Source organism: Oncorhynchus keta, chromosome 10 (genome assembly GCF_023373465.1).
Source record: "Oncorhynchus keta strain PuntledgeMale-10-30-2019 chromosome 10, Oket_V2, whole genome shotgun sequence".
Classification (NCBI taxonomy): Eukaryota; Metazoa; Chordata; class Actinopteri; order Salmoniformes; family Salmonidae; genus Oncorhynchus; species Oncorhynchus keta.
Genome location: NC_068430.1, coordinates 36,458,854 through 36,484,074, shown reverse-complemented (window position 1 = coordinate 36,484,074; position 25,221 = coordinate 36,458,854). Strand labels below are relative to the sequence as shown.

The following is a 25,221-nucleotide window of genomic DNA, read 5'->3' as shown; positions in this document are numbered from 1 at the left end:
AACTAGTAACCGCAGGATCGAACAGTTAACCCACTGTTCCTAGGCCGTCATTGAAAATAAGAATATGTCCTTAACCGACTTGGCTAGTTAAATAAAGCCCCCACATAAAAAATAAAAAAAATAGGTGTATATACAGTTGAAGTTGGAAGTTTACATACACCTTAGCCAAATACATTTAAACTCAGTTTTTCACAATTCCTGACATTTAATCATAATAAAATACCCTGTCTTAGGTCAGTTGGGATCACCACTTTATTTTAAGAACGTGAAATGTCAGAATAATAGTAGAGTGATTTATTTCAGGTTTTATTTCTTTCCTCACATTCCCAGTGGGTCAGATGTTTACATACACTCAATTAGTATTTGGTAGCATTGCCTTTAAATGGTTTAACTTGGGTCAAAATTTTCAGGTAGCCTTCCACAAGCTTCCCACAATACGTTGGGTGAGTTTTGGCCCATCCCCCCTGACAGAGCTGGTGTAACTGAGTCAGGTTTGTAAGCCTCCTTGCTCGCACATGCTTTTTCAGTTCTGCCGACAACTTTTCTATAGGATTGATATCAGGGCTTTGTGATGGCCACTCCAATATCTTAACTTTGAAGCCATTTTGCCACAACATTGAAAGTATGCTTGGGGTCATTTTCCATTTGGAAGACCCATTTGCGACCAAGCTTTAACTTCCTGACTGATGTCTTGAGATGTTTCTTCAATATATCCACATAATTTAGAAGAGCAGTGGCTTCTTCTTGCTGAGTGGCCTTTCAGGTTATGTCGATACAGGACTCGTTTTACTGTGGATATAGATACTTTTGTACCTGTTTCCTCCAGCTTCTTCACAAGGTCCTTTGCTGTTGTTCTGGGATGAATTTGCACTTTTCACACCAACGTGCGTTCATCTCTAGGAGACAGAACGCGTCTCCTTCCTGAGCAATATGACGCTGTGTGGTCCAATGGTGTTTATACTGGTGTACTATTGTTTGTACAGATGAACGTGGTACCTTCAGGTGTTTAGAAATCTCTCCCAAGGATGAACCAGACTTGTGGAGGTCTACATTTGTCTTTCTGAGGTCTTGGCTGATTTCTTTTGATTTTCCCATGATGTCAAGCAAAAAGGCACTGATTTTGAAGGTAGGCCTTGAAATACATCCACAGGTACACCTCCAATTCACTTAAATTATGTCAATTAGCCTATCAGAAGCTGTTTAAATGCACAGTCAATTTAGTGTATGTAAACCTCTGACCCACTGGAATTGTGGTACAGTGAGTTATAAGTGAAATAATCTGTCTGTAAACAATTGTTGGAAAAATTGCTTGTATCATGCACAAAGTAGATGTCCTAACTGACTTGCCAAAACTATAGTTTGTTAACAAGATATTTGTGGAGTGGTTGAAAAATGAGTTTTAATGACTCCAACCTAAGTATGTAAACTTCCGACTGTGTGTGTGTGCGTGTGTGTGTGTGTGTCATGTATGCAGTATAGTCGTGGCTAAAAGTTTTGAGAATTACACAAATATGAATTTCTACAAAGTGTGATGCTTCAGTGTCTAGATATTTTAGTCAGATGTTACTATGGAATACTGAGGTATAATTACAAGCATTTCATGTGTCAAAGGCTTTTATTGACAATTACATGAAGTTGATGCAAAGAGTCAATATTTGCAGTGTTGACCTTTCTTTTTCAAGACCTCTGCAATCTGCCCTGGCATGCTGACAATTAACTTCTGGGCCACATCCTGACTGATGGCAGCCCATTCTTGCATAATCAATTCTTGGAATTTGTCAGAATTTCTGGGTATTTGTTTGTCCACCTTGAGAATTGACTACAAGTTCTCAATGGGATTAAGGTCTGGGGAGTTTCCTGGCCATGGACCCAAAATATCAATGTTTTCTTCCCCGAGCCACTTAGTTATCACTTTTTGCCTTATGGCAAGGTGCTCCATCATGCTGGAAAAGGCATTGTTCGTCACCAAACTGTTCCTGGATGGTTGGGAGAAGTTGCTCTCGGAGGGAGGATATGTTGGTACCATTCTTTATTCATGGCTGTGTTCTTAGGCCGAATTGTGAGTGAGCCCACTCCCTTGGCTGAGAGGCAACCCCACACATGAATGGTCTCAGGATGCTTTACTATTGGCATGACACAGGACTGATGGTAGCGCTCAACTTGTCTTCTCCGGACAAGCTTTTTTCCGGATTCCCCAAACAATCGGAAAGGGGATTCATCCTAGAAAATGACTTTACCCCAGTCCTCAGCAGTCCAATCCCTGTACCTTTTGCTGAATTTCAGTCTGTCCCTGATGTTTTTCCTGGAGAGAATTGGCTTCTTTGCTGCCCTTTTTGATTCCAGGCCATCCTCCAAAAGTCTTCGCCACGTGCAGATGCACTCACACCTGCCTGCTGCCATTCCTGAGCAAGCTCTGTACTGGTGGTGCCATGATTCTGCAGCTGAATCAACTTCAGGAGACTGTCCTGGTGCTTGCTGGACTTTCTTGGGTGCCCTGAATCCTTCTTCACAACAATTGAACCGCTCTCCTTGAAGTTCTTGATGATCCAACAAATTTCAGGTGCAATCTTTCTGGCAGCAATATCCTTGCCTGTGAAGCCCTTTTTGTGGAAAGCAATGATGACGGCATGTGTTTCCTTGCAGGTAGCCATGATTGACAGAGGAAGAACAATGATTCCAAGCATCACCCTCCTTTTGAAACTTCCAGTCTGTTATTCAAACTCAATCAGCATGACATAGTGATCTCCAGCCTTGTCCTCGTCAACACTCACACCTGTGTTAATGAGAGAATCACTGACATGATGTCAGCTGGTCCTTTTGTGGCAGGGCTGAAATGCAGTGGAAATGTTTTTGGGTGATTCAGTTCATTTGCATGGCAAAGAGCGACTTTGCAATTCTTCTGATCACTCTTCATAACATTCTGGAGTATATGTATATTGCCATCATACAAACTGAGGCAGCAGAATTTGTAAAAATTAATATTTGTGTCATTCTCAAAACTTTTGGCAACGACTGTATGTATGTACAGTGAGGGGGAAAAAGTATTTGATCCCCTGCTAATTTTGTACGTTTGCCCACTGACAAAGAAATGATCCATCTATAATTTTAATGGTAGATTTATTTGAACAGTGAGAGACAGAATAACAACAACAAAAATCCAGAAAAACGCATGTCAAAAATGTTATCAATTGATTTGCATTTTAATGAGGGAAAATTTTCCCTCACTGTATGTACCCCCTTGTACCCGCTGTGTTTGTGTTTGTGTGTGTGTATGTTGAATGTTTCTTGAAGTGCAGTCGCAAAAACCATCAAGCGCTATGATGAAACTGGCTCCCATGAGGACCGCCGAAGGAAAGCAGGACCCGTAGTTACATCTGCTGCAGAGGATCAGTTCATTAGAGTAACCAGCCTCAGAAATCAGCAATTAACTGCACCTCACATTGCAGCCCAAATAAATGCTTCACAGAGTAACAGACACATCTAAACATCAACCGTTCAGAGGAGACTGCGTGAATGAGGCCTTCATGGTCGAATTGCTGAAGAGAAAAAAAACACATCTAAAGGATACCAATAATAAGAAGAGACTAGCTTGGTCCAAGAAACACAAGCAATGGAAATGAGACCATTGGAAATCTCTACATTGGTCTGATGATTCCAAATTTGCGATTTTTGGTTCCAACCGCTGTGTCCTTGTGAGACGCAGAGTAGGTGAGCGGATGATCTCTGCATGTGTGGTTCCCACCATGAAGCATGGAGGAGGAGGTATGATGGTGTGGGGGTGCTTCGCTGGTGACACCGTCTGTTATGTATTTAGAATTCAAGGCAGCAGTATGGCTACAACAGCATTCTGCAGCGATACACCATCCCATCTGGTTTGTGCTTAGTGGAACTATCATTTGTTTTCCAACAGGACAATGGATAGCACACCTCCAGGCTGTGTAAGGGCTATTTGACCAAGAAGGAGAGTGATAGGGTGCTGCATCAGGTGACCTGGCCTCCACAATCACGACTTCAACCCAATTGAGGTGGTTTGGAATGAGTTGGACTGCAGGGTGATGGAATAGCATCCAGCAAGTGTTCAGCAGATGTGGGAACTTATTCAAGACTGTTGGAATAGCATTCCAGATGAATCTGGTTGCGAGAATGAGAGAATGCCAAGAGTGTGCAAAGCTGTCATCAAGGCAAAGGGTGGCTACTTTGAAGAACCTAAAATATATTTGTATTTGTTTAACACTTTTTTGGTTACTACATGATTCTATATGTGTGGTTTCATAGTGTTGATGTCTTTACTATTATTCTACAATGCAGCAACTGTTAAATAAAGAAAAGCCCTTGATTGAGTAGGTGTGTCCAAAATTTGGACTGGTACTGTATATCTATTTTTATATAGATTCATTTTTGTCATATTGGTCCCGTATTAGTGTTTTCTATCCCTGGGCTGGGCCATAGTCCAAACGACTCAGCTGGTTAGTATCACCTGGACAGTGTTCTCTCTCTTTCTCTATGTCTGTCTCCTCCCTTTCTCTCTCTTCCTCTCTGTCCAAAAGGCAGAGAAACCACCCAGGGAGAAAATGATTCAGTGAAGTGCTTTCCTTTTCCTAGTCTTTGATACCACTTTGACAACCACAATTGTGTTTTTTTGTCATTGACCCCCCCAACGCTCATAAGCAGAGCCGAGAGTGGGTCTTACAAAGACTGCAAGGTGCTAACTCTCCTGAAATGTGCATTTCTTGGGTTGACCTTTTAATTTGTTTGTGTGTCGTGTGGCCCACATACATTATTCCATTATTACATCATTCCATCTGTTAGTCACATGTCTGTGGAATTTGTTCCGTTTATGTCTCAGTTGTTGAATCTTGTTATGTTCATACAAATATTTACACTTGTTAAGTTTGCTGAAAATAAACTCAGTTGACAGTGAGAGAACGTTTCTTTTTTTGCTGAGTTTATTTCTATAGATTCATTTTTGTCAAATGTTTAGTGTTTTCTGTCCTTGGGCTAGGCCATAGTCCAAACGACTCCGCTGGATAGTATCACAGGGGGACAGCATTCTCTCTCTCGCTCTCTCTGTCTTTATCTCTGTGTCTGTCTCCCCTCTTTCTCTTGCTTCCCCTCTGTCCAAAAGGCAAAGAAACCACCCAGGAAGAAAATTACTCTGTGAAGTGCTTTCCTTTTCCTGATCTTTGATACCACTTTGACAATCACAATTGTGTTGTTTTTGTCATTGACCCCCCCAACGCTCATAAGCAGAGTCGAGAGTGGTTCTTAGAAAGACTACAAAGTGCTAACTCTCCTGAAATGCATTTTTTTGGGTTGACCTTTTCTTTTGTTTGTGTGTTGTGTGCCCCATGCTTTTTTTCTGAATCCCATATCATCCCCCAAAGTCACCAAGGCCTTCAGAAGCACAACTGATTTTGCGACTTGTTACAGAGGTCTTCCCTGTGGCAGGACTCCTGAGTCGCTGGCTGTGCCTCGTTAGGATGCAGCCTCCAGCGTGCGAATTTCCACCACAGAGCTGCTGCTCATTGCTCCCGTAGGCTTTTCATTAGAGAGACAAATTTCAGCAATCATCTTACAGGCTGACCCAACCTCAAGCCTTGATCCCCCAGCCCTGCCCACTGAGTCACAGAGCTCAGCCTCTGCCCCAGCACCTCTTCAGCCCAATCCAGTCCTAAGTCCTTATCGCACAGACCAGCCGGCTGCAATAGGGAACTGCAGACCCAGTGCTGAATGCTGGTTCGTCCTCATACTCTCGGACCCCGCAGACCAGGAACAGGAACGTGCTGTCCGGGGCCCTCTTTTGGCTGAACCTACAGTATATGAATTGATTTCAATTCAGGCATATACACATTGATATCGACATGGATATCTGTATGTATCGATAAGTATATTTCACTGGTCACCCCCAAAGCCAATTCCTCCTTTTGGCCACATTTCCTTCCAGTTCTCTGCTGCCAATGACTGGAACGAATTGCAAAAATCACTGAAGCTGGCGACTCATATCTCCCTCTTTAACTTTAAGCACCAGCTGTCAGAACAGCTCACAGATCACTGCGTCTGTACATAGCCCATCTGTAAATCAGCCCACCCAACTACCTCATCCCCATACTGTTTAAAAATATATATATATCCTTTGCACCCCATTATCTCTACTTGCACATTCATCTTCTGCACATCTATCACACCAGTGTTTAATTGCTAAATTGTAATTATTTTGCCACTATGGCCTATTTATTGCCTTACCTCCCTTATCTTACCTCATTTGCACACACTGTATATATACTTTTCTATTGTGTTATTGACTGTATGTTTGTTTATTCCATGTGTGACTGTGTTGTTGTTTGTGACGCACTGCTTTGCTTTATCATGGCCAGGTCGCAGTTGTAAATGACAACTCGTTCTCAACTAGCCTACCTGGTTAAATAAAGGTGAAACAAAAAAGTCTCAGTCCAAATAAGTTATTTCAGGTGTTGATTTTCGAAAACTCTTCTCTCAGTGTGATGTATTGCATTACTATATATAATCTGTCAGAAACCTGCATCCTGTTTGTTGCACATGTTCTTCCCACCATTTAGCTGGGTGGCAGCAGCATACAAATGTGCTTTCAAAGTAGGAGAGTTGGATGTGAGAGATATGCTCTGTCAACATAAGTTATGAGGCGAGGGAGGGCTGCTGATGAGATATGTGTTATGGCCCTATTTTTAGCCTGATGGTGTTGGTTTCAATGACTGGTGCCAATTCTGCAGCCAGGCTTAACTCTCTATCTCTTTCTTCTCTGTTCCACTTAAGTGCTGCTCTGTTGTGATGACTGGTTGACGCTCTGAACACTATTAATAGCAAGTTTCTCCTCTCTGTTTTCTCAGTTCCATCTCCGACGTCTTCGCTGACAGATGCTATGAGTAAGTTATTCTGCTCTTCAGGCAAATTTAATAACAAAACCTTCACACACAACACTGATGTTTGGAAACATGCGGCCTCATCATGTCAGCTCCTGCCATGTTGCCACATCAGGACATCTGTTGGAGACGGGCAGTCTTCAGCTCAATTCTGCTCGCTGGGTTTTTGTCATTTGGAGTTAGCTGATGCGAGGAAATTGCCAATAGCGGGTAATTGTAGGCCTCACTGATGGGCAGATTGGATCTGAAATAGCTGATGCAACTGCTAGGACAGCTGCCTTGCTTGACTTGACACGGATTAATGCTTTTTCAACTAACAATCTGCTAATGTCAGGTTTGGTTTTCACAAGGCATAATGGGACCCATATCGTCCAAAAAGTTATTATTTTGACTCATCTGTCCATAGAACATGATTACAAGAGTCTTGATGATCATCCAGGTGCTTTTTGGCGAACTTGAGTCAACTTTTTGGACAACATGGGTTCCAATATGCCTGGAGAACACCAAACAATGCATTCCACAGTAAGAACCTTATACCAAGGGTCAAGCATGGTGGTGGTAGTGTGATGGTTTGGGGGTGCTTTGCTGCCTCCGGACCTGGACGACATGCCTTATGCTCTGTATCAGATAATTCTACAGGAGAATGTCAGGATATCTGTCTGTGAGCTGAAACTGAAGCACAGCTGGGTCATGCAGCAAGACATTGATCCAAAACACACAATGTTTGCGTGTGTCTACATGAAAATGATTAGAAAGCAACTAATTAGAAGTTTTGGAATTGCCTAGTCAAAGTCAAGACCTAATCCCAATTGAGATGTTGTGGCAGGACTTGAAACGCATAGTTCATGCTTGAAAACCCACAAATATTTCTTAGTTAAAGAAGTTCCTCATGCAAGAGTGGGCCAAAGGTTCTCCACGGCGATGTGAGAGACTGATCAATAACTACAGGAAGCATTTGGTTGCAGTCATTGCAGCTAAAGATGGCACAACCAGTTATTGAGTGTAATGGGGCAATTGCTTTTTCAAAAAGAATTGTTATTTGTAAACTCCGATTCCTTATGTAATAATGGGTTTTGGTTGAAGATCTGATAACATTCAGTTTCAAAAATATGCAAAAAGGAGCAAATACTTTCTCACAGCGCTGTATCATAAACCTACTTCCAAGGTTTTGGTCGCTCCAGTCTCAAGTCGTGAGGCCCCCTACAGCCTATGATTGTTTGAAGTGTAGTCAAGCAAGGTGCAGCTCCGGCTCACCCTCCACCTCAGAGTAATGATCAGTCCTGTTGCACAGCTGGTTCCCATGTCATGGCTGGTGTTTATATTCGTTATGTATCTTATTTATCACATTCGCACATCGTACAGATACAGAGCCTTTGAGCAGAACATCTGTCAGACAGCGCTTTAATAAACCCAATCATTGCATACAATTCTAAATGCTAATTAGTTTATTAGAAATCATTTTGGGCCACGATTTTAAAAATTATCTTTATTTCTCAACTGGTAATTGAGGCGTGCTTCCCATTCCCCATTAAAATGCATCGGAAGGCAGGCTTCACCACTTTGCAACGAGTTGGAGGCAGTATGCATTTAACTACTTAATTGAACATTTTACTGAGGCATGTTTTCCTTGCTTCAAAGTAGCCTAAGCAAAATTGGACCATATCTGTGGAGGCAATTGTTTTTACAAAGACGTCCAAATGCCATTGAAACCAGTACCCTATTTTTCTCATGTTCTGTTGGTTTTCAGCTTCCTTTCGTTGTCTGTTGGCCAAATGTACATTGGCATGTAGCCTACTGCCTTGTGCACATTGCAGCGATAATAACGTTGATAAATAGTATCTTCTCAACATTTTAAGCTAAACTTTCTAATCTGTTGCATCAAATTCATTGCTTTAAAAAATGGTTTATGTAGGCCTACTGGTTGTATGAATTTGGGATATATCTCCCCACACTGTCCCAGAGTCTGTTTGGGCTATTTCTTTCTCAACAAACTGACCAACTTTTCTATTATGGTGGATAGTAGATTTAATTCAATTGGCAAAATTATATAGCCTAATTAGCCTACTCCTGTCTATGCAGAAATACATTTAAAAAATGTTCAACTTAATTGAGCGAACAACAGTAGTCCTATAGCCTATCTTATTGGCACCAACCGAGAGCATCAGTGTGCACTGCATATTCACTCTTTATTATTGTTTGGTCATTGCCACCTCCAGTTGAAATGGACGTCATATTCTATTTGTCTCCCCTTCTCGTAGGCCAATTACAGTGTGTATGGACAATGACGTTTTTTTATTGATTTGTTTGTCAGCAGAGTAGGCTACCCTGTCATTTTTCGTTTTCAAATCGATTCTGCTGTCTCCAGTCATATACTGTAAAGTGAAAGTCACGCAGCATGTATAGGCTAGTGATTATGTTGTTCCTTAATCATCTTGTTGGCTGAGGGAAAGTAAATGTGGACAGTTATTCTAACATTGATGTTCTCTTAAAATGAATGACCATAATCTAAATGGGATTTTTGTCATTCTGAGCACCGTGTGTGGATGACCTAATCAGGTTACTCACCCAATATATTTGGATCCGATAAATTTAAGTGCTGCTGGTCAGATGTCCGCCGCCATGTTTTCATAACGGAAATCCTGACACTTTGTCACATCACATGAGATTTGACAGGAGCTCTGCCGTGACGATGCCTGCCAAGGATCCTCCCATTCATAATGCACGTTTGTTGCCACAAAACCAATTGGCTATTTATTTTGCAGACGTTACATAGTGGAGTTTCCATGAGCTGCGGTCACATCTCCCTTTAAACCTCATGATGCCCATTCTTTCCACCATCAGGAGTACTGAAGTGTGTCTTCCTGACATTTTACTTTCTGCACAGACCTGCTTGTCTCCTAAATGTGACACTACTTTTAAATGAATACCCTCAAGAGTGGGAGGAAAGTTATTTAAGAAAACGGCACCTAACTGACAATGGAGCGTCTATTGAATGACTTTTTCCAGTTGCTGCCTGTGCTAATGTAATGATTTCCCATGAATGGACTTGGGAAAATTAGACATTTACGTTGAGTCCCAGATACATAGCGCTGGGCATTCCCTTGTCCTCAACACAGCTATGGAACCTGGTCCATGTCACGTGAATGCTTGTTGTACAATCAGTGTGCAGAAGCGCTCTAGTCATTTTTGGACAGCCCTCTCATTGCCAGGTGTTCATGGTGCTGCTGTTTGTCAACGCTCGAGGATGGCAAGTACAAGTCTGAGAGTTGACTCTGAAGGGAACAACTCTCATATGGAGAACCAATTATAGCATGTTAATAATTGATTGCATTTACATAGCACTTTTCTGCTAGCTGAGGTACTTAAAGCGCTTTACATAGAAGGGCAGGGTTTTCTAAACTCTGTCCTTGTCCCCAGCTGAATCAGCTGTGTAGTGTTAGGTCAAAAACCAAAACATGCACCCCTTGGGAAACTTACCTCATCCAATGTGTAGCACCCACCTGGGTGATGCACAGCAACTATTTTCGTGGCAGAATTCTAACCATAGATCAGCTTGATAAGTGATACAGTGCCTTGCGAAAGTATTCGGCCCCCTTGAACTTTGCGACCTTTTGCCACATTTCAGGCTTCAAACATAAAGATATAAAACTATATTTTTTTGTGAAGAATCAACAACAAGTGGGACACAATCATGAAGTGGAATGACATTTATTGGATATTTCAAACTTTTTTAACAAATCAAAAACTGAAAAATTGGGCGTGCAAAATTATTCAGCCCCCTTAAGTTAATACTTTGTAGCGCCACCTTTTGCTGCGATTACAGCTGTAAGTCGCTTTAAGGAATACCTAGGATAGGATAAGTAATCCTTCTCACCCCCCCTAAAGATTTAGATGCACTATTGTAAAGTGGCTGTTCCACTGGATGTCATAAGGTGAATGCACCAATTTGTAAGTCGCTCTGGATAAGAGCGTCTGCTAAATGACTTAAATGTAATGTAAATGTAAAATGTCTCTATCAGTTTTGCACATCGAGAGACTGAATTTTTTTCCCATTCCTCCTTGCAAAACAGCTCGAGCTCAGTGAGGTTGGATGGAGAGCATTTGTGAACAGCAGTTTTCAGGTCTTTCCAGAGATTATCGATTGGATTCAGGTCTGGACTTTGACTTGGCCATTCTAACACCTGGATATGTTTATTTTTGAACCATTCCATTGTAGATTTTGCTTTATGTTTTGGATCATTGTCTTGTTGGAAGACAAATCTAAGTCCCAGTCTCAGGTCTTTTGCAGACTCCATCAGGTTTTCTTCCAGAATGGTCCTGTATTTGGCTCCATCCATCTTCCCATCAATTTTAACCATCTTCCCTGTCCCTGCTGAAGAAAAGCAGACCCAAACCATGATGCTGCCACCACCATGTTTGACAGTGGGGATGGTGTTCAGGGTGATGACCTGTGTTGCTTTTACGCCAAACATAACGTTTTGCATTGTTGCCAAAAAGTTCAATTTTGGTTTCATCTGACCAGAGCACCTTCTTCCACATGTTTGGTGTGTCTCCCAGGTGGCTTGTGGCAAACTTTAAACAACACTTTTTATGGATATCTTTAAGAAATGGCTTTCTTCTTGCCACTCTTCCATAAAGGCCAGATTTGTGCGATATACGACTGATTGTTGTCCTATGGACAGAGTCTCCCACCTCAGCTGTAGATCTCTCCAGTTCATCCAGAGTGATCATGGGCCTCTTGGCTGCATCTCTGATCAGTCTTCTCCTTGTATGAGCTGAAAGTTTAGAGGGACGGCCAGGTCTTGGTAGATTTGCAGTGGTCTGATACTCCTTCCATTTCAATATTATCGCTTGCACAGTGCTCCTTGGGATGTTTAAAGCTTGGGAAATATTTTTGTATCCAAATCCGGCTTTAAACTTCTTCACAACAGTATCTCGGACCTGCCTGGTGTGTTCCTTGTTCTTCATGATGCTCTCTGCGCTTTTAACAGACCTCTGAGACGATCACAGTGCAGGTGCATTTATACGGAGACTTGATTACACACAGGTGGATTGTATTTATCATCATTAGTCATTTAGGTCAACATTGGATCATTCAGAGATCCTCACTGAACTTCTGGAGAGAGTTTGCTGCACTGAAAGAAAAGGGGCTGAATAATTTTGCACGCCCAATTTTTCAGTTTTTGATTTGTTAAAAAAGTTTGAAATATCCAATAAATGTCGTTCCACTTCATGATTGTGTCCCACTTGTTGTTGATTCTTCACAAAAATATACCATTTTATATCTTTATGTTTGAATCCTGAAATGTGGCAAAAGGTCGCAAAGTTCAAGGGGGCCGAATACTTTCGCAAGGCACTGTATATGCCTATTGCGTAGCCATTTAGCCATTACACCAGGGTTAATAATCTTATGATAAGTGCCAAGCGTTTTTTAATGACCACAGAGAGTCAGGACACCCATCTAGCACCCATCCGAAAGATGGCACCCTATACAGGGCAATATCCCCTTCACTGCCCGCGGATCGCCTTAGACCAGAGTGACGAGTGCCCTCTACTGGCCTCCCAACAACACTTCCAGAAGCATCTGGTCTCCCATCCAGGGACTGACCAGGACCAAACCTGCTTAGCTTCAGAGGCAAGCCAGCAGTGGGATGCAGGGTGGTATGCTGCTGGCATGTAAAGCCTGTGCCTTACTTGGTGTGTGCATTGTGCAAGCTAGTTAGGATGTCATCATTTGAAGCTTTTCTGTTTGTGTGCTTCCCCTTGCCTCTAATGTAGGAGAACAAAGGGTCGTTCGCATTCAGTCATCTTGATGGGAGCCAACTGGAATATCAAACATGGTAGGGCAATAAATTGGACTCCTCTCTTGTTGTGTCTCTGTCATTGTGTTTGGGGATAATCAAGGTCACACTCTTCATCTCTGTCTCGATGACCTTTCAGTGATGTCTATGGCTGCCACCATACGCTCCTGATGTCATTCCTCCTCTGCTGGGTTGAATACACAGCCTCACATCTCTGCTCTATATACAGCCATTCACAACTCCCCCTGAGAGCTGGAGCTGGGAACGACTGGTGAACTCATGAGCAGGAAGCCATGATTTAGTTATTAATTGTTAAGTAATGATTGCAAGACAGGGAGAGTTTCCCTCTGAAAGCATGTAAAAGTCTTATCTGTAACCTTTGGTTTTGTCAGAAATGTCTGGCCCAGATGGTATCGGTTATACAGTAAGTCAAGGCATTTTGAGAAGTACTGTATATGTGTGGGGGATGGCTCTTAACAAACCAATAGTATACTGCTCTAAGGTACCTCCCTATACCCATCCCTCATCCCTCTCTACCCCCACAAATGCTGATCCATGAACCAAATGTTGTTTTCCCTCTCTTCTCTGTCCATCCAGTAGTCTTATCCTACCACCCCCACCTTGCACCCAGGTTTATATCCCTCCACCCCCACCTCACGCCCAGGTTAGTATTCACCCCCCACCGCCCATTGGGCACTGTTGTGGACTATAATATTGTGAACCTGTCCTTTATTTATTTACTTTTCCATGTCCACTGATTACGTTCCTGAAAGATCTGATTTATGTACATGGACAAGCCCTAGAATAGGCCCCCGGTGTGTCCTAAGGAATTCCAAGAACAAGTTTGGTTGGTGGCCAAAGTAATGGTTCCAGAGGGGCTTCCAGACAGACAGCAGCCTTCCTTTCTTCTCCTCTGTCTGGCATAAGTTAGGCAGGCCTAGACCTGGTCTTGATTAGATACCTACAGTATGTACCGAAGGTAAATGTGTTCACTGCTGAACATCCAGATAGAGATGGAAATAGCCGAGTCTGTCAAATAGGTCTTAATGAAATCTTTACCCAAACAACACGACTTACTGAAAGGTTTTTCTGACACCTGGTGAAAAATACCCTCACAGATTCACTTAAAAAGTCACTGTGCATTTCACAGGAACTTCATGGAAGTTAGTTATCTAGAAGTTACTGTGAATTTTGGGTTACCTAATTGGCAACCAGCTGTCACTAAGTTATTGTAAAATTCACAGTAACTTAATAGCCAGTAACTGACAACTAACTGCCATTAACTTACTGGCAACTTACTAACATCTGTGCGAGTTAAGCTATTGTAAAATGCATGGTAACTTATTGTCAACCAGATGTCAGTAAGCTGTTGTAAAATGCACAGTAACTTACTTGCAACTAGCTGCCAGAAGGTTTTCTAATTACAAGAAAGCTTATAACATTAGTTGACAACTCCTAACAATCCTTTGTGGTGAGCACACTTGGGCTTTACCGTGCCTCAACCTCTTGGTTGGCATCAAACTGACCTTCCTGACACACCATCAGGTCAGTGAGCGTGACAGAGATGAGCCACAGTAAGTTACTGTGAATTTTACAATAACTACTTGCAGCAAACTTCCCAGTGACCAACTGCCATTAACTTACTGGAAAATGCACAGTAACCTCTTTTTGAAGTGTAACTCTTGATTGTCACACGCTATTACAAATATTGTAGAACTGGGTGCTCAACCTTAATAATCAACATAGCGATAAAACCACTTAAACTGGTACAACACTTCCACTAACAGTTGGCACAAATACAACGTATATTAGACCATGCCCCCAAATATGCTAATGAGCTCCCACCAACATTTCAAAGTGCAGTGAAAATAAGTTAAACAACAAATTTGTAAAATTACTTGGGGAGGAAAAAACAAATGCGCTCTAAAGTATTGTTCACATTTGAAGTATAATGCGACTCAAATCCACTCTAATCAGTTCTTTTTCCTGCAATATAAACAGCCAAAAAGCACATGGAATCGGTGGTTTCAAGCTACATTTCAAACCACTTTTGGGAATGTGCTAGAAAGCTAAACGGCTACCTAGCTAGCTAGTTGACTACTGTGGCTAGCCAAAAAGGACTTGTTTTGAAAGTTGGATCATCTTATCCTTTGAGGCTTTAACCCTTGTGTGGTGTTTATGTTTTTGTTATTCATCCAATGTTCACGGGTCTGATGGATCAACAGCATTATTGGGTTTTTAAAACAATACAGCCATAACAACTTACGTAAAAATACTTAATTCTTAGATGTTGACCTATATTAATTACAAGCAATATAGACAGCATACGTGTGGTTAATAGTTGCCATTTACCTCTGCTAGATCACATTTATCAATAAAAGCTCATTTTTTGGGGGTGAACAGAAATATTTTATAATCTAGAGATGGATGGAATAAATCATGTTTATCTTGAACAAATATAAAAGAAACAAGGTTTTCATCACTAAAGATGTTTATTGCTTTGAACTGAACAAATTGGAAGGACAAATTTTACATACAGAATTTGATGGAAATTATAAATTAGCCCCATTGAACACAAATTAAGGCAGGTCTACACCCCACATGAGGGACAGAGTTTTACTGTGTGTGTTCCAAATGTATTTCTTGCACTTGATGAATGTGTTCTGTGTCTTCCTGTCCTTCTTGGGTCCACACACATCACAGCGATTCTTTTTTATCTCTCTCTCTTAGGGATCATCTTTAATATTGCATCAACGTAATTGTCTGCATCATTTCCAATCCCCCATATATTTGGGGGGTAAATATACATTAACATTCAAAAGTTTGGGGTCACTTAGAAATGTCCTTGTTTTTGAAAAAAAAGCACATTTTTGTCCATTAAAATAACATCAAATTGATCAGAAATACAGTGTAGATATTGTTAATGTGGTAACTGACTATTGTATCTGGAAATGGCTGATATTTAATGGAATATCTATATAGGCGTACAGAGGCCCATTATCAGCAACCATCACTCCTGTGTTAGCTAATCCAAGTTTATAATTTTAAAGGGCTAATTGATCATTAGAAAACCCTTTTGCAATTATGTTAGCACAGCTGAAAACTGTTGTCCTGATTAAAAAAGCAATATAACTGGCCTTCTTTAGACTACTTGAGTATCTGGAGCATCAGCATTTGTGGGTTCGAGTACAGGCTTAAAATGTCCAGAAACAAAGACCTTTCTTCTGAAACTCATCAGTCTATTCTTGTTCTGAGAAATTAAGGCTATTCCATGCGAGAAATAGCCAAGAAACTAAAAATCTCGTACAACGCTGTGTACTACTCCCTTCACAGAACAGTGCAAACTGGCCCTAACCAGAATAGAAAGAGGAGTGGGAGGCCCTGTTGCACAACTGAGCAAAAGGACAAGTACATTAGAGTGTCTAGTTTGAGAAACAGATGCCTCACAAGTCCTCAACTGTCGGCTTCATCAAATAGTACCCGCAAAACACCAGTCTCAACATCAATGGTGAAGAGGCGACACTTGGATGCTGGACTTCTAGGCAGAGTTGCAAAGAAAAAGACAGATCTCAGACTGGCCAATAAAAAGAGAAGATTAAGATGGGCAAAAGAACACAGACACTGGACAGAGGAACTCTGCCTAGAAGGCCAGCATCCCAGTGTCGCCTCTTCACTGTTGATGTCGAGACTGGTGTTTATCATAATTTGGTTTTAAGCCAGAGAGGTTTGAAAAAGTTTCTAGATCCTCTGAGGCTGTGGAGGGATTCTACTTGTGGATTTAAAAGAAAACATGAATCATCCGCTTACAATGACACCTTTTGTTTTTAAGGCATGGATTTCTAATCCTTTAATATTATTGTTGGATCTAATTGTAACAGCTAACATGTCAATGCCAATAATAAATTGTTATAGTGCCTATAGTGGACCACCTTGTTTTACTCCTCTTGACAGTTTAAAACTTTCTGAAATGTAGCCATTATTTACTATTTTACACCTAGGGTTACTATACATAACTTTAACCCATTTTATAAGAGATTCTCTAAAATTGAAATATTCCAGGCATTTATATATAAACCCCAGTCATACTTTATCAAAAGCCTTCTCAAAGTCCGCTATGAAAAAAAGGCCTGGTTTCCCAGATATTTCATAGTGTTCTATTGTTTCCAGTATTTGTCTTATATTATCTCCAATGTATCGTCCATGTATAAAACCTGTCTGATGAGGATGAATAATATCTGACAAAACCTTTTTAATTCTATGCGCTAAGCATTAAGCTAGAATTCTTGCATCACATCGCTTCTTGTTTCTACTGGCTGTAATCTAGAATGATGAAAACATTTAGTTCTGGAATTTTACTAACATCTCACTCACATATATAGTTACAGCAGGCCAAGGTAGGAGACTCAAGACACACACATGCAACAACATCACTCACACTTACTTCCGGTATTGGAGTTGTTGGTTCTGTGGGTTGAGTGAATGGGGCACCAGCATCCTCCTCTTGAATCATCCTCACGATGACTGCAGAAGCTGAGGTCCTTGGGATATGTTGCCTCCCCTGGATTTGAGGTCTGGAGCTTCTCTCTGTTCCAACATGGGTTCAATGCCATCCAGATGACAAATGAGATGTCGAAGAATATCACAAGTGGCCAGCGTAGGTTTCTTCTTTTGCCACCATCTTGTCTAAATTGTCCACCACTGCTTTTGTGGCATTGAAATCATAATGGATTACTGTTTTTTGATGTTCCTGGACACAGATTAACCCATCCCTATGCAGCGTACTCATAAGTACCACATTTTTGCCTTTCTTTGGCACGTAGGACACTAGGGACGTGTCGGCCATGAACACAAACCTAGAGGAATTGATAGGCCAGTTACGTGTATTCAACAGCTGAGGTAGGAGCTCTGGCTTGTTTTTTTGTACTGTTCCTACCATCGTCAGCTTCCTCTTGAGGAGCTCCTGTCCCAGCTTGTGCAAAGTTAAAAAGTTATCGCATGTGATGTTGTGGGCACTTGGGTCCCTGTGTCACATTCAGGCAAACCTCATCCCTTGGTTCTTCTCAGGGACTCCTCCTTCTGGCTTCCCTGTAAACACTTGCCTGTTCCACACATATGATTATGATTAAGCAGCATCACAGGCAGCCCAGATCTTGATTCCATATTTTGCGGTATGTACTGCATGAAGGGGCAGTGGACCCTAAGATGCTCATCAACAGTAACATTGGGCCCAGGGTTGTAAAACAGGGGAAGGCGCTCCACCCACTTGTCCCACACTGATTGCAGCTAGCTTGTCTCTCTGCCGCCGAGCTGGTCTGGTGTCTCGGTTATCGAAGCAGATAATCCTGGAAATAATGTGGAAGGTTTCCAGAGACATTGTGCACGGAAAAGTTATCTGCCAGTATCTGCATCCCACAGGGGTTCTGTGGATTCCCTATTTGGATCTGAAAACACCAGCAAGGGTAAAAACCCAAAGTTTGCAACAAAAAAAAGCATGGCTTCCCTCCAAATTAGTGCAGTCCAGAATAATTTACTGGATGGTGTCTGGGATGAACAGTTAAAAAGAATACTTTATGTCCTGCCCATGACTAACCGCCATTCGTGTTTTTCTCTGGTTTCATCCTTATCACATTGGCGGCCATGCAGGGTGGCTCATTCCTTCGTCAAGAAGACCATTCAATTTCACAATTTTTTGACATGCATATTTCTCCTCCTGCAGGCTGCAGGCTGCTGATGAGCTGGTTGCTGATGGGCTGGTCCTGGGGCTGGCTGAGGCTCAATCTCATCCTCTTCTTCCAAGTCACTGTCAGACTCCGAATTGATAGAGACATGATCCTCATAACACAGAAAATTCTTCATCTTCTAAAGTGGAAGAGACTCCTTCCACACTAGCTTCTCTCTGTTTTGCCATACTGATCGATTGTGGTAAGGAGCCACACATGCAAAACAATTTATTTGTTGTGTCCCTCCCCCAATTTGTACCTGGCTGGGGTACAGTGTGGGAAAATACTTAATTTTTATTTTTACAATGTATCAAAATAATGTATTGTAATAACATTGTGCAGGTTCCCGCAAAACATTGTTTAGTTTCACACACTACAAAGGGTACAGAGTGCCAGAAAAGCGGGAGACAGGCAGGGAGACAGACAGACAGGTTATTGGCGCTATGTTGAAATAGTAGGCCCAGGGGGGAGTGAAGGCACACAGCAAACCTTTTTTGTTAATATTTTATTTGTTTTCACCCACACACACACTTTTCCACACTTTTATTACCATCTGGTCCAGGGTAATAAAAATAATGATGGAGGCTACTGTGTTCTTGGCGTCCTTCAATGCTGCAGATATTTTTTGGTACCCTTCACTGTCAACTGTGGGACCTTATATAGACAGGTGTGTGCCTTTCCAAATCATGTTCAATCAATTGAATTTACCACAGGTGGACTCCGATCAAGTTGTAGAAAAGTCTCAGGGATGATCAGTGGAAAATGGATGCACCTGAGCTCAATTTTGATTCTAATAACAAAGGGTACGAATACTTCTGTAAATAAGGTATTTCAGATTTTTTGAAACATTTCTAGAAACCTGTTTTCACTTTGTCATTATGGGTTATTGTGTGTAGATTGATGAGGAAAAATGTGTATTTAATACATTTCAGAATAACAAAATGTGGAAAAAGGGAAGGGGTCTAAATACTTTCCGAATGCACTGTCGTTTTGAGTGTGTGCATCTGTCTAGACAGTTTTTCCACCAAACAAAAGTGTGCGGTTGCTGTGACCTAAATGGCATAGCGGATTCAATTTCAGCAGGGCTTTTTTTATGGATTGTGAGTTAAGTATCATTGGCAGACGTCAACTAAAATGTCTATGTGGTATACGAGGGTACCCACGGTGCTGCATCCAACTCTGAACACATGTAGAGCTATGCCACCCCTTTATATTTATCTGAGCCACTCTGGCTGCATTTACAGGCAGCCAAATTGTGACATTTGTTTAACTAATTGGAAATAGAGCCAATGTGAAAGTAACTGGTGTGATTGTTCAAAAGACCAAATAGTGGAAAAAATATCAGAATTTGGTTGCAACTGATTTTGCTCTATGACGCTCATAAGTTACACAAGTTGTTAGAATGTAATGGGTTCATCTACATAGAAAATCATAGGAAATCCCAGGACAATGTCTATAGGACTGTAATAAATCAAATCAAATGTATTTGTCACATACACATGGTCAGCAGATGTTAATGCGAGTGTAGCGAAATGCTTGTGCTTCTAGTTCCGACAATGCAGTAATAACCAACGAGTAATCTAACCTAACAATTCCAAAACTACTACCTTATACACACAAGTGTAAAGGGATAAAGAATATGTACATAAATATATATGAATGAGTGATGGTACAGAACGGCATAGGCAAGATGCAGTAGATGGTATCGAGTACAGTATATACATATGAGATGAGTAATGTAGAGTATGTAAACAATGTGGCATAGTTTAAAGTGGCTAGTGATACACTCTAATAGGTAACGTAGTTGCTGTCACAAACTCCACGCAGTTGTCACTGGATATTCATTTCCCAGTGAGCAAACAATGTATTTACTTAAGCCAGTCATATAAATTCATTTTGATCAGGTTTTTCCATTGACTGACCTTTTTTTCTTGACATTTGTCAATAAAACTCAAGAATGCAACAATTTACACAAACGGTCAAAAGTTTTAGAACACATACTCATTCAAGGGATTTTTTTTATTTTTACTATTTTCTACATTGTGGAATAATAGTGAAGAGATAAACTATGAAATAACACATATGCACGAACCAAAAAAGTGTAAACAAATCCAAATATTTTTTATTTCAGATTCTTTAAATATCCACCCTTTGCCTTGATGACAGCTTTGCTGTCAACCAGCTTCATCTGGAATGCCTTTCCAACAGTCTTGAAGGAGTTCCCACATATGCTTAGCACTTGTTGGCTGCTTATCGTAGAAACAAGTCAAACGATGTATGGAATCAATTGTTAGGATGTTGTTAACATAAAACATCAATAATGTTCCAACCGGAGAATTCCTATGTCTGAAGAAAAGCACTGGAACAAGAGCTAACTCTGCTGGGAGCGCGCGTCACGAGCCTGAGACACTCTGCCAGACCACTGACTCAAACAGGTCTCATGAGCCCCTCCTTTATAGTAGAATCTTCATTCAAGTTTCTAAAGATGGTTGACATTTAGTGGAAGCCTTAGGAAGTGCAACTTGACACCATAGACACTGTGTATTTGGTAGGCCAAGCTTTGAAAAACTACAAACCTCAGATTTCCCACTTCCTGGTTGGATTTTTCTCAGGTTTTCGCCTGCCATATGAGTTCTGTTATACTCACAGACATCATTCAAACAGTTTTAGAAACTTCTGAGTGTTTTCTATCCAATACTAATAATAATAAGCATATGTTAGCATCTGGGACAGAGTAGGAGGCAGTTCTCTCTGGGCACGCTATTCCTCCAAAAGTGAAAATGCTGGACCCTATCCCAAAAAGGTTAACAACCCGAAAACATGTTTACCTCTTGGTGTTAATTAATTGTGGGGAGAAAATAAATCAGGGAGGAGAACATATGACTACTTCTCAGGATTCTGTGCGTCGCACTGGCGATAAGCAGCAGAGGGAACAGAGAGGGAGAAAGGTTGGAAAGTTCAGGAGAAAGCATTCTCTGGGATTGTATCTTTCAGAGAAGAAATCAGCAGACCGTGGAAGGTCAGGTGGGGCATTTCATTCAGAGCTAGAGCACAGATAAGTCTTTCAAAATGACAATTAAGGCAGCCCTCTGCACCTCTGATTCAGAGGGGTTGGGTGTAAATGTGGAAGACAGATTTCAGTTGAAGGCATTCAGTTGTACAACTGACTAGGTATCCCCCTTTCCATAAAAGCCTTTTGTTTTAGACTACTATTTCCTTTGATGTCATGGATTAAGTCAATTCCTTGGGTCAACATTTCCAAAATAACACTTCAGTCACCCCATTGGGGATCACTGCCTAGATACTAGGAGAACAACCTGAAGGGCCACCATAGCTCTTCTTGAGACTATGCCCTTTGACCTGCAGCACCCTGCCAGGCCAATGCTCTACATGTTGTGATATCTTACATGTACCCCACAGTGCAGAGCGGTCGGTGACCTGCTGCCCCCTGCAGAAACCTGACCTCCACATGTTGACCTTCTGTCTGTGTTAGTGGGCATGTGGCCACAGAGGAATGTGAGCGGAGAACAGAGCAGGGAGAAATCCTTAATGTTATAAGCCTTATGCTGTAACAGTGGACAGTAGATTAGGACCTGTACTGCATCCAGACCACCATGCCTCACACTTCAACATATCTGTACCAATGCCCTGGAAACACACTGTTGTCAAGGAGTGTTTTATTCTAGCTATATCATTAGTGGGGATACCTTTTAGGGATGGGATACATAACCTAAACATTCTACTATTTCCCCCCCCCCCCCATGCATGCAGAGATGGCTATGCTGTAACTATCTGTGGTAGAGCAGCCCTGGGTGTGATTTGGTCAGGGCTGTATAGGGAACAGGACTCATCAGCGCCCATTTGTCTGTGAGAGAATTGTTCCATAGAAGTCATGAATTGTCATTTTTTCTAATAATGTGATTTGGTCTTTCTGCTCCATTAATCTGGGGCTTGATACATGACCAAAAGCCCCAGACTCACTTATGAGAATTTCTCTCTCCAGAGTTTCAGAGAACGCCTCGAGTGGGAAGCGGGCTTTCTGCTCCAGGGAGGAAGACTCTGCTCTGCCCTTTGTCGTGGGAAAACGAGCACGGAAAACCTGAGGAGGAATGCTGGGAAGAGGACAGGAAAGATCTGAGCTGAACTCTGTTAAACTGTTTTACTTTTCTTTAAGCACATTTTCAGGATATGCCAAGTTATGCAATATATTTTATACATATGTGTCATTTTGTAAGTATTGATATCTTTATAGGAAATTACATTTTTTCATGGACTAGTCGCTAATTGTTCTTTACATGTACTGTCAAGTGTACATATTAACTTTGTAATAAATATTTCACATTTTACAATACTTTTTAGTTTTTGTGTCACGTGTATATTGACCAACTGCTCATCAAATTCTTGACAATTTTTTAATTCCCATATGTCAGTTTAGCATATTAAACACATGGAAATTATATAATTGGATCTCTTTGATTCCTTATGATTCAACAGGTCGATTATTCCACAATCCAATACCAACCTGCCAATCATCCCATAGTTCTCCCCTCACTTAGCAGTCACCGCTTTAGAATTAAGTAGATAATGGCATCTGTAGCTGAAACAGATTCACCGAATGCAGAAAAATTCACATATAGTAAAAACCAAATAGAGGAGGCTTTGCATGCTAAGACCCTGTGAGAGATGCTGTGCTCTCATTGTGTGCTTCGTTATAAGGCCATAGGCTGAGCGGGATGGCAGGCGGTCTGCTTATCGTGGACATATTTTCATTGGCGTAAACCCTCTCACGTCGCCTCTTCCGCGGTCTCTATACAGTACATATGATCTTGGCACCTAGAAACAAATCTTGTGTGCGCACAGGCCAGCTAATATTAAGTCTGTCATGAGAGACTACTATACATGCACTCAGTGCTAAGTCTTTGGGTTAAGGTGCTTAGAAGTTCTATATGGAGTGATTTCATTGCCAACCGATTGTATTTTAATTGTATAATTTTGAATTTGTATTAGGATATTATATTAGGATTATAATATAATATTTTTGAACGTCTAATGCACAACTTGAATTTCATGATTTGAAATTGAATGAATATTGTGTTAAATTTAAATGTTATTTAAAAACTGAATTGAATATTCAAATCCTATATTTATATATTACATTTCAATAGGGTAGATATTGGATTATATTGTCTGTGTATCAAATTTACAAACCATAATTTCAAGTTAATCAAAGTTTAATATATTGAACTTCTCAGATGCATTCAGATTCCGTTTTCAATTCTCTAAATTCAGATTAAAAACCAGAGACAACATCCTGGTACTTTGCCAGCCAGGAAAGGTAGAGGTGAACAGATTGAAGCTAACGCTCTCTGTGGTAAAACGGAAGCTTCTGGCGGTTAGTTTCTGGTGGTTTCTGAGGCCAATGTTGAATGTATTTTCTTCCTATGAATTTGGCTCTAGTGTTTGAACCGCTTTGGCTGTAAGCTATTATGAACCCATTCATGAAAGCTGAGACTGGAGCATGGATGTGCTTTCTTTTCCCCTCTGATGATCACAGTAACAATTTGGCTCCCATAAGAATATACAGTGCCTTCAGAAAGTATTCACACTCCTTGACTTTTTCCAAATGTTGTTGTGTTACAGCCTGAATTTAAAATTGATGAAATGTTGGTTTTGTGTCACTGATCTACACACAATACCCCATAATGTCAAAGTGGAAACATTTTCCAAATTAATAAAAAATGTGTCAAATAGTATTCAACCCCTTTGTTACGGCAAGCCCAAATCAGTTCAGGAGTAAAGAAAACCCAAGGCCAAACCTACACTGGAGTTCCTTACCACAAAGACAGTGAATATTCCTGAGTGGCCGAGTTACAGTTTTGACTTAAATATGCTTGAAAATCTATGGCAGGACTTGAAAATGTTTGTCTAGCAATGATCAACATCATACTTGACAATGCTTGAAGAATTTTGAAAAGAATAATGGGCAAACATTGTACAATCCAGGTGTGAAAAGCTCTTAGAGAGTTACCCAGAAGACTTACAGCTGTAATCGCTGCTAAAGGTGATTCTAATCTGTATTGACTCAGGCATGTGAATTCTTACTGTGATGGAACATTTAATGTTGGTGCTTTTCTATTTACCAATTTCTATGTTCATGCAAGTGACTGATTGAACAAATCCTCACTATCAGTAACTGCAATTTGGCATTACACCCAGAACCTTGTTTAGAGAAAGGGATATCTCAGTTTCAAGGTCTCAGCTTAGAGAGAAGAAGCCTCTTGAGGTATTGGTCTGTCACATGCATGACCCAGTATTGGTCGTCACATGAATGGAGCAAACATTAATTGTAAATGATGAATAAGCTAAATACAAATATAACTTGTCAGTATATAAGGAAACTAACGGGACTGCCCCGTTAGAGCTTCTGACAGACTTTCACTATGGTGCATTAAGTTTGTTGAAAATCTCCAGCACAGTGACAATAAACAATGATTCATTTAAGATTGACTATGAGTGTCCCTGTGTAAGAATTTGCACAACATTATGTAAATTATGATAGGTTTGTAAAATCAGATAACAAAACCTACTAATTATAAATGTATAAATGAATTGATCAGTAATCATGAAAAATACATATTTAAACGTGAGTTTGTGAGAGTTAGGCTATATGGAGAAGATTACTAGTAGTTTGGTTCATCAGGCTGACCCCCAGTCTTCGCTTGAAGTTATTGAGGGATGATGATATTTTGGCAATGTGAAGATAAAAAGTCTAGAGTATGGTACCTCTGTTTCTGATAGTAAATT

At 40.9% G+C, this 25,221-nt stretch overlaps 1 protein-coding gene across 12 annotated transcripts in view; it reads left to right on the top strand.

Annotated features, from left to right (window-relative positions):
- The window catches only part of LOC118388618 (E3 ubiquitin-protein ligase RAD18), a 73,927-nt gene extending 51,159 nt beyond the window's left edge, over positions 1 to 22,768 (top strand). For 2 of the 12 annotated variants that reach the window (XM_035777850.1, XM_035777861.2), the window contains 3 exons: positions 6,864 to 6,899; positions 12,675 to 12,736; positions 18,414 to 19,005. In XM_035777850.1, coding sequence (XP_035633743.1) covers positions 6,864 to 6,899; positions 12,675 to 12,736; positions 18,414 to 18,586 — 271 coding nt within the window. In that variant the 3' untranslated portion in view covers positions 18,587 to 19,005. Of the gene's footprint in view, positions 1 to 3,910; positions 6,796 to 6,863; positions 6,900 to 12,674; positions 12,737 to 12,836; positions 16,614 to 18,413; positions 19,006 to 22,420 lie in introns of those variants that run through there. The other 10 variants (XM_035777849.2, XR_004826587.2, XM_035777852.2 and 7 more) reach the window with 10 other exon arrangements.
- Positions 22,769 to 25,221: the final 2,453 nt, after the last annotated feature.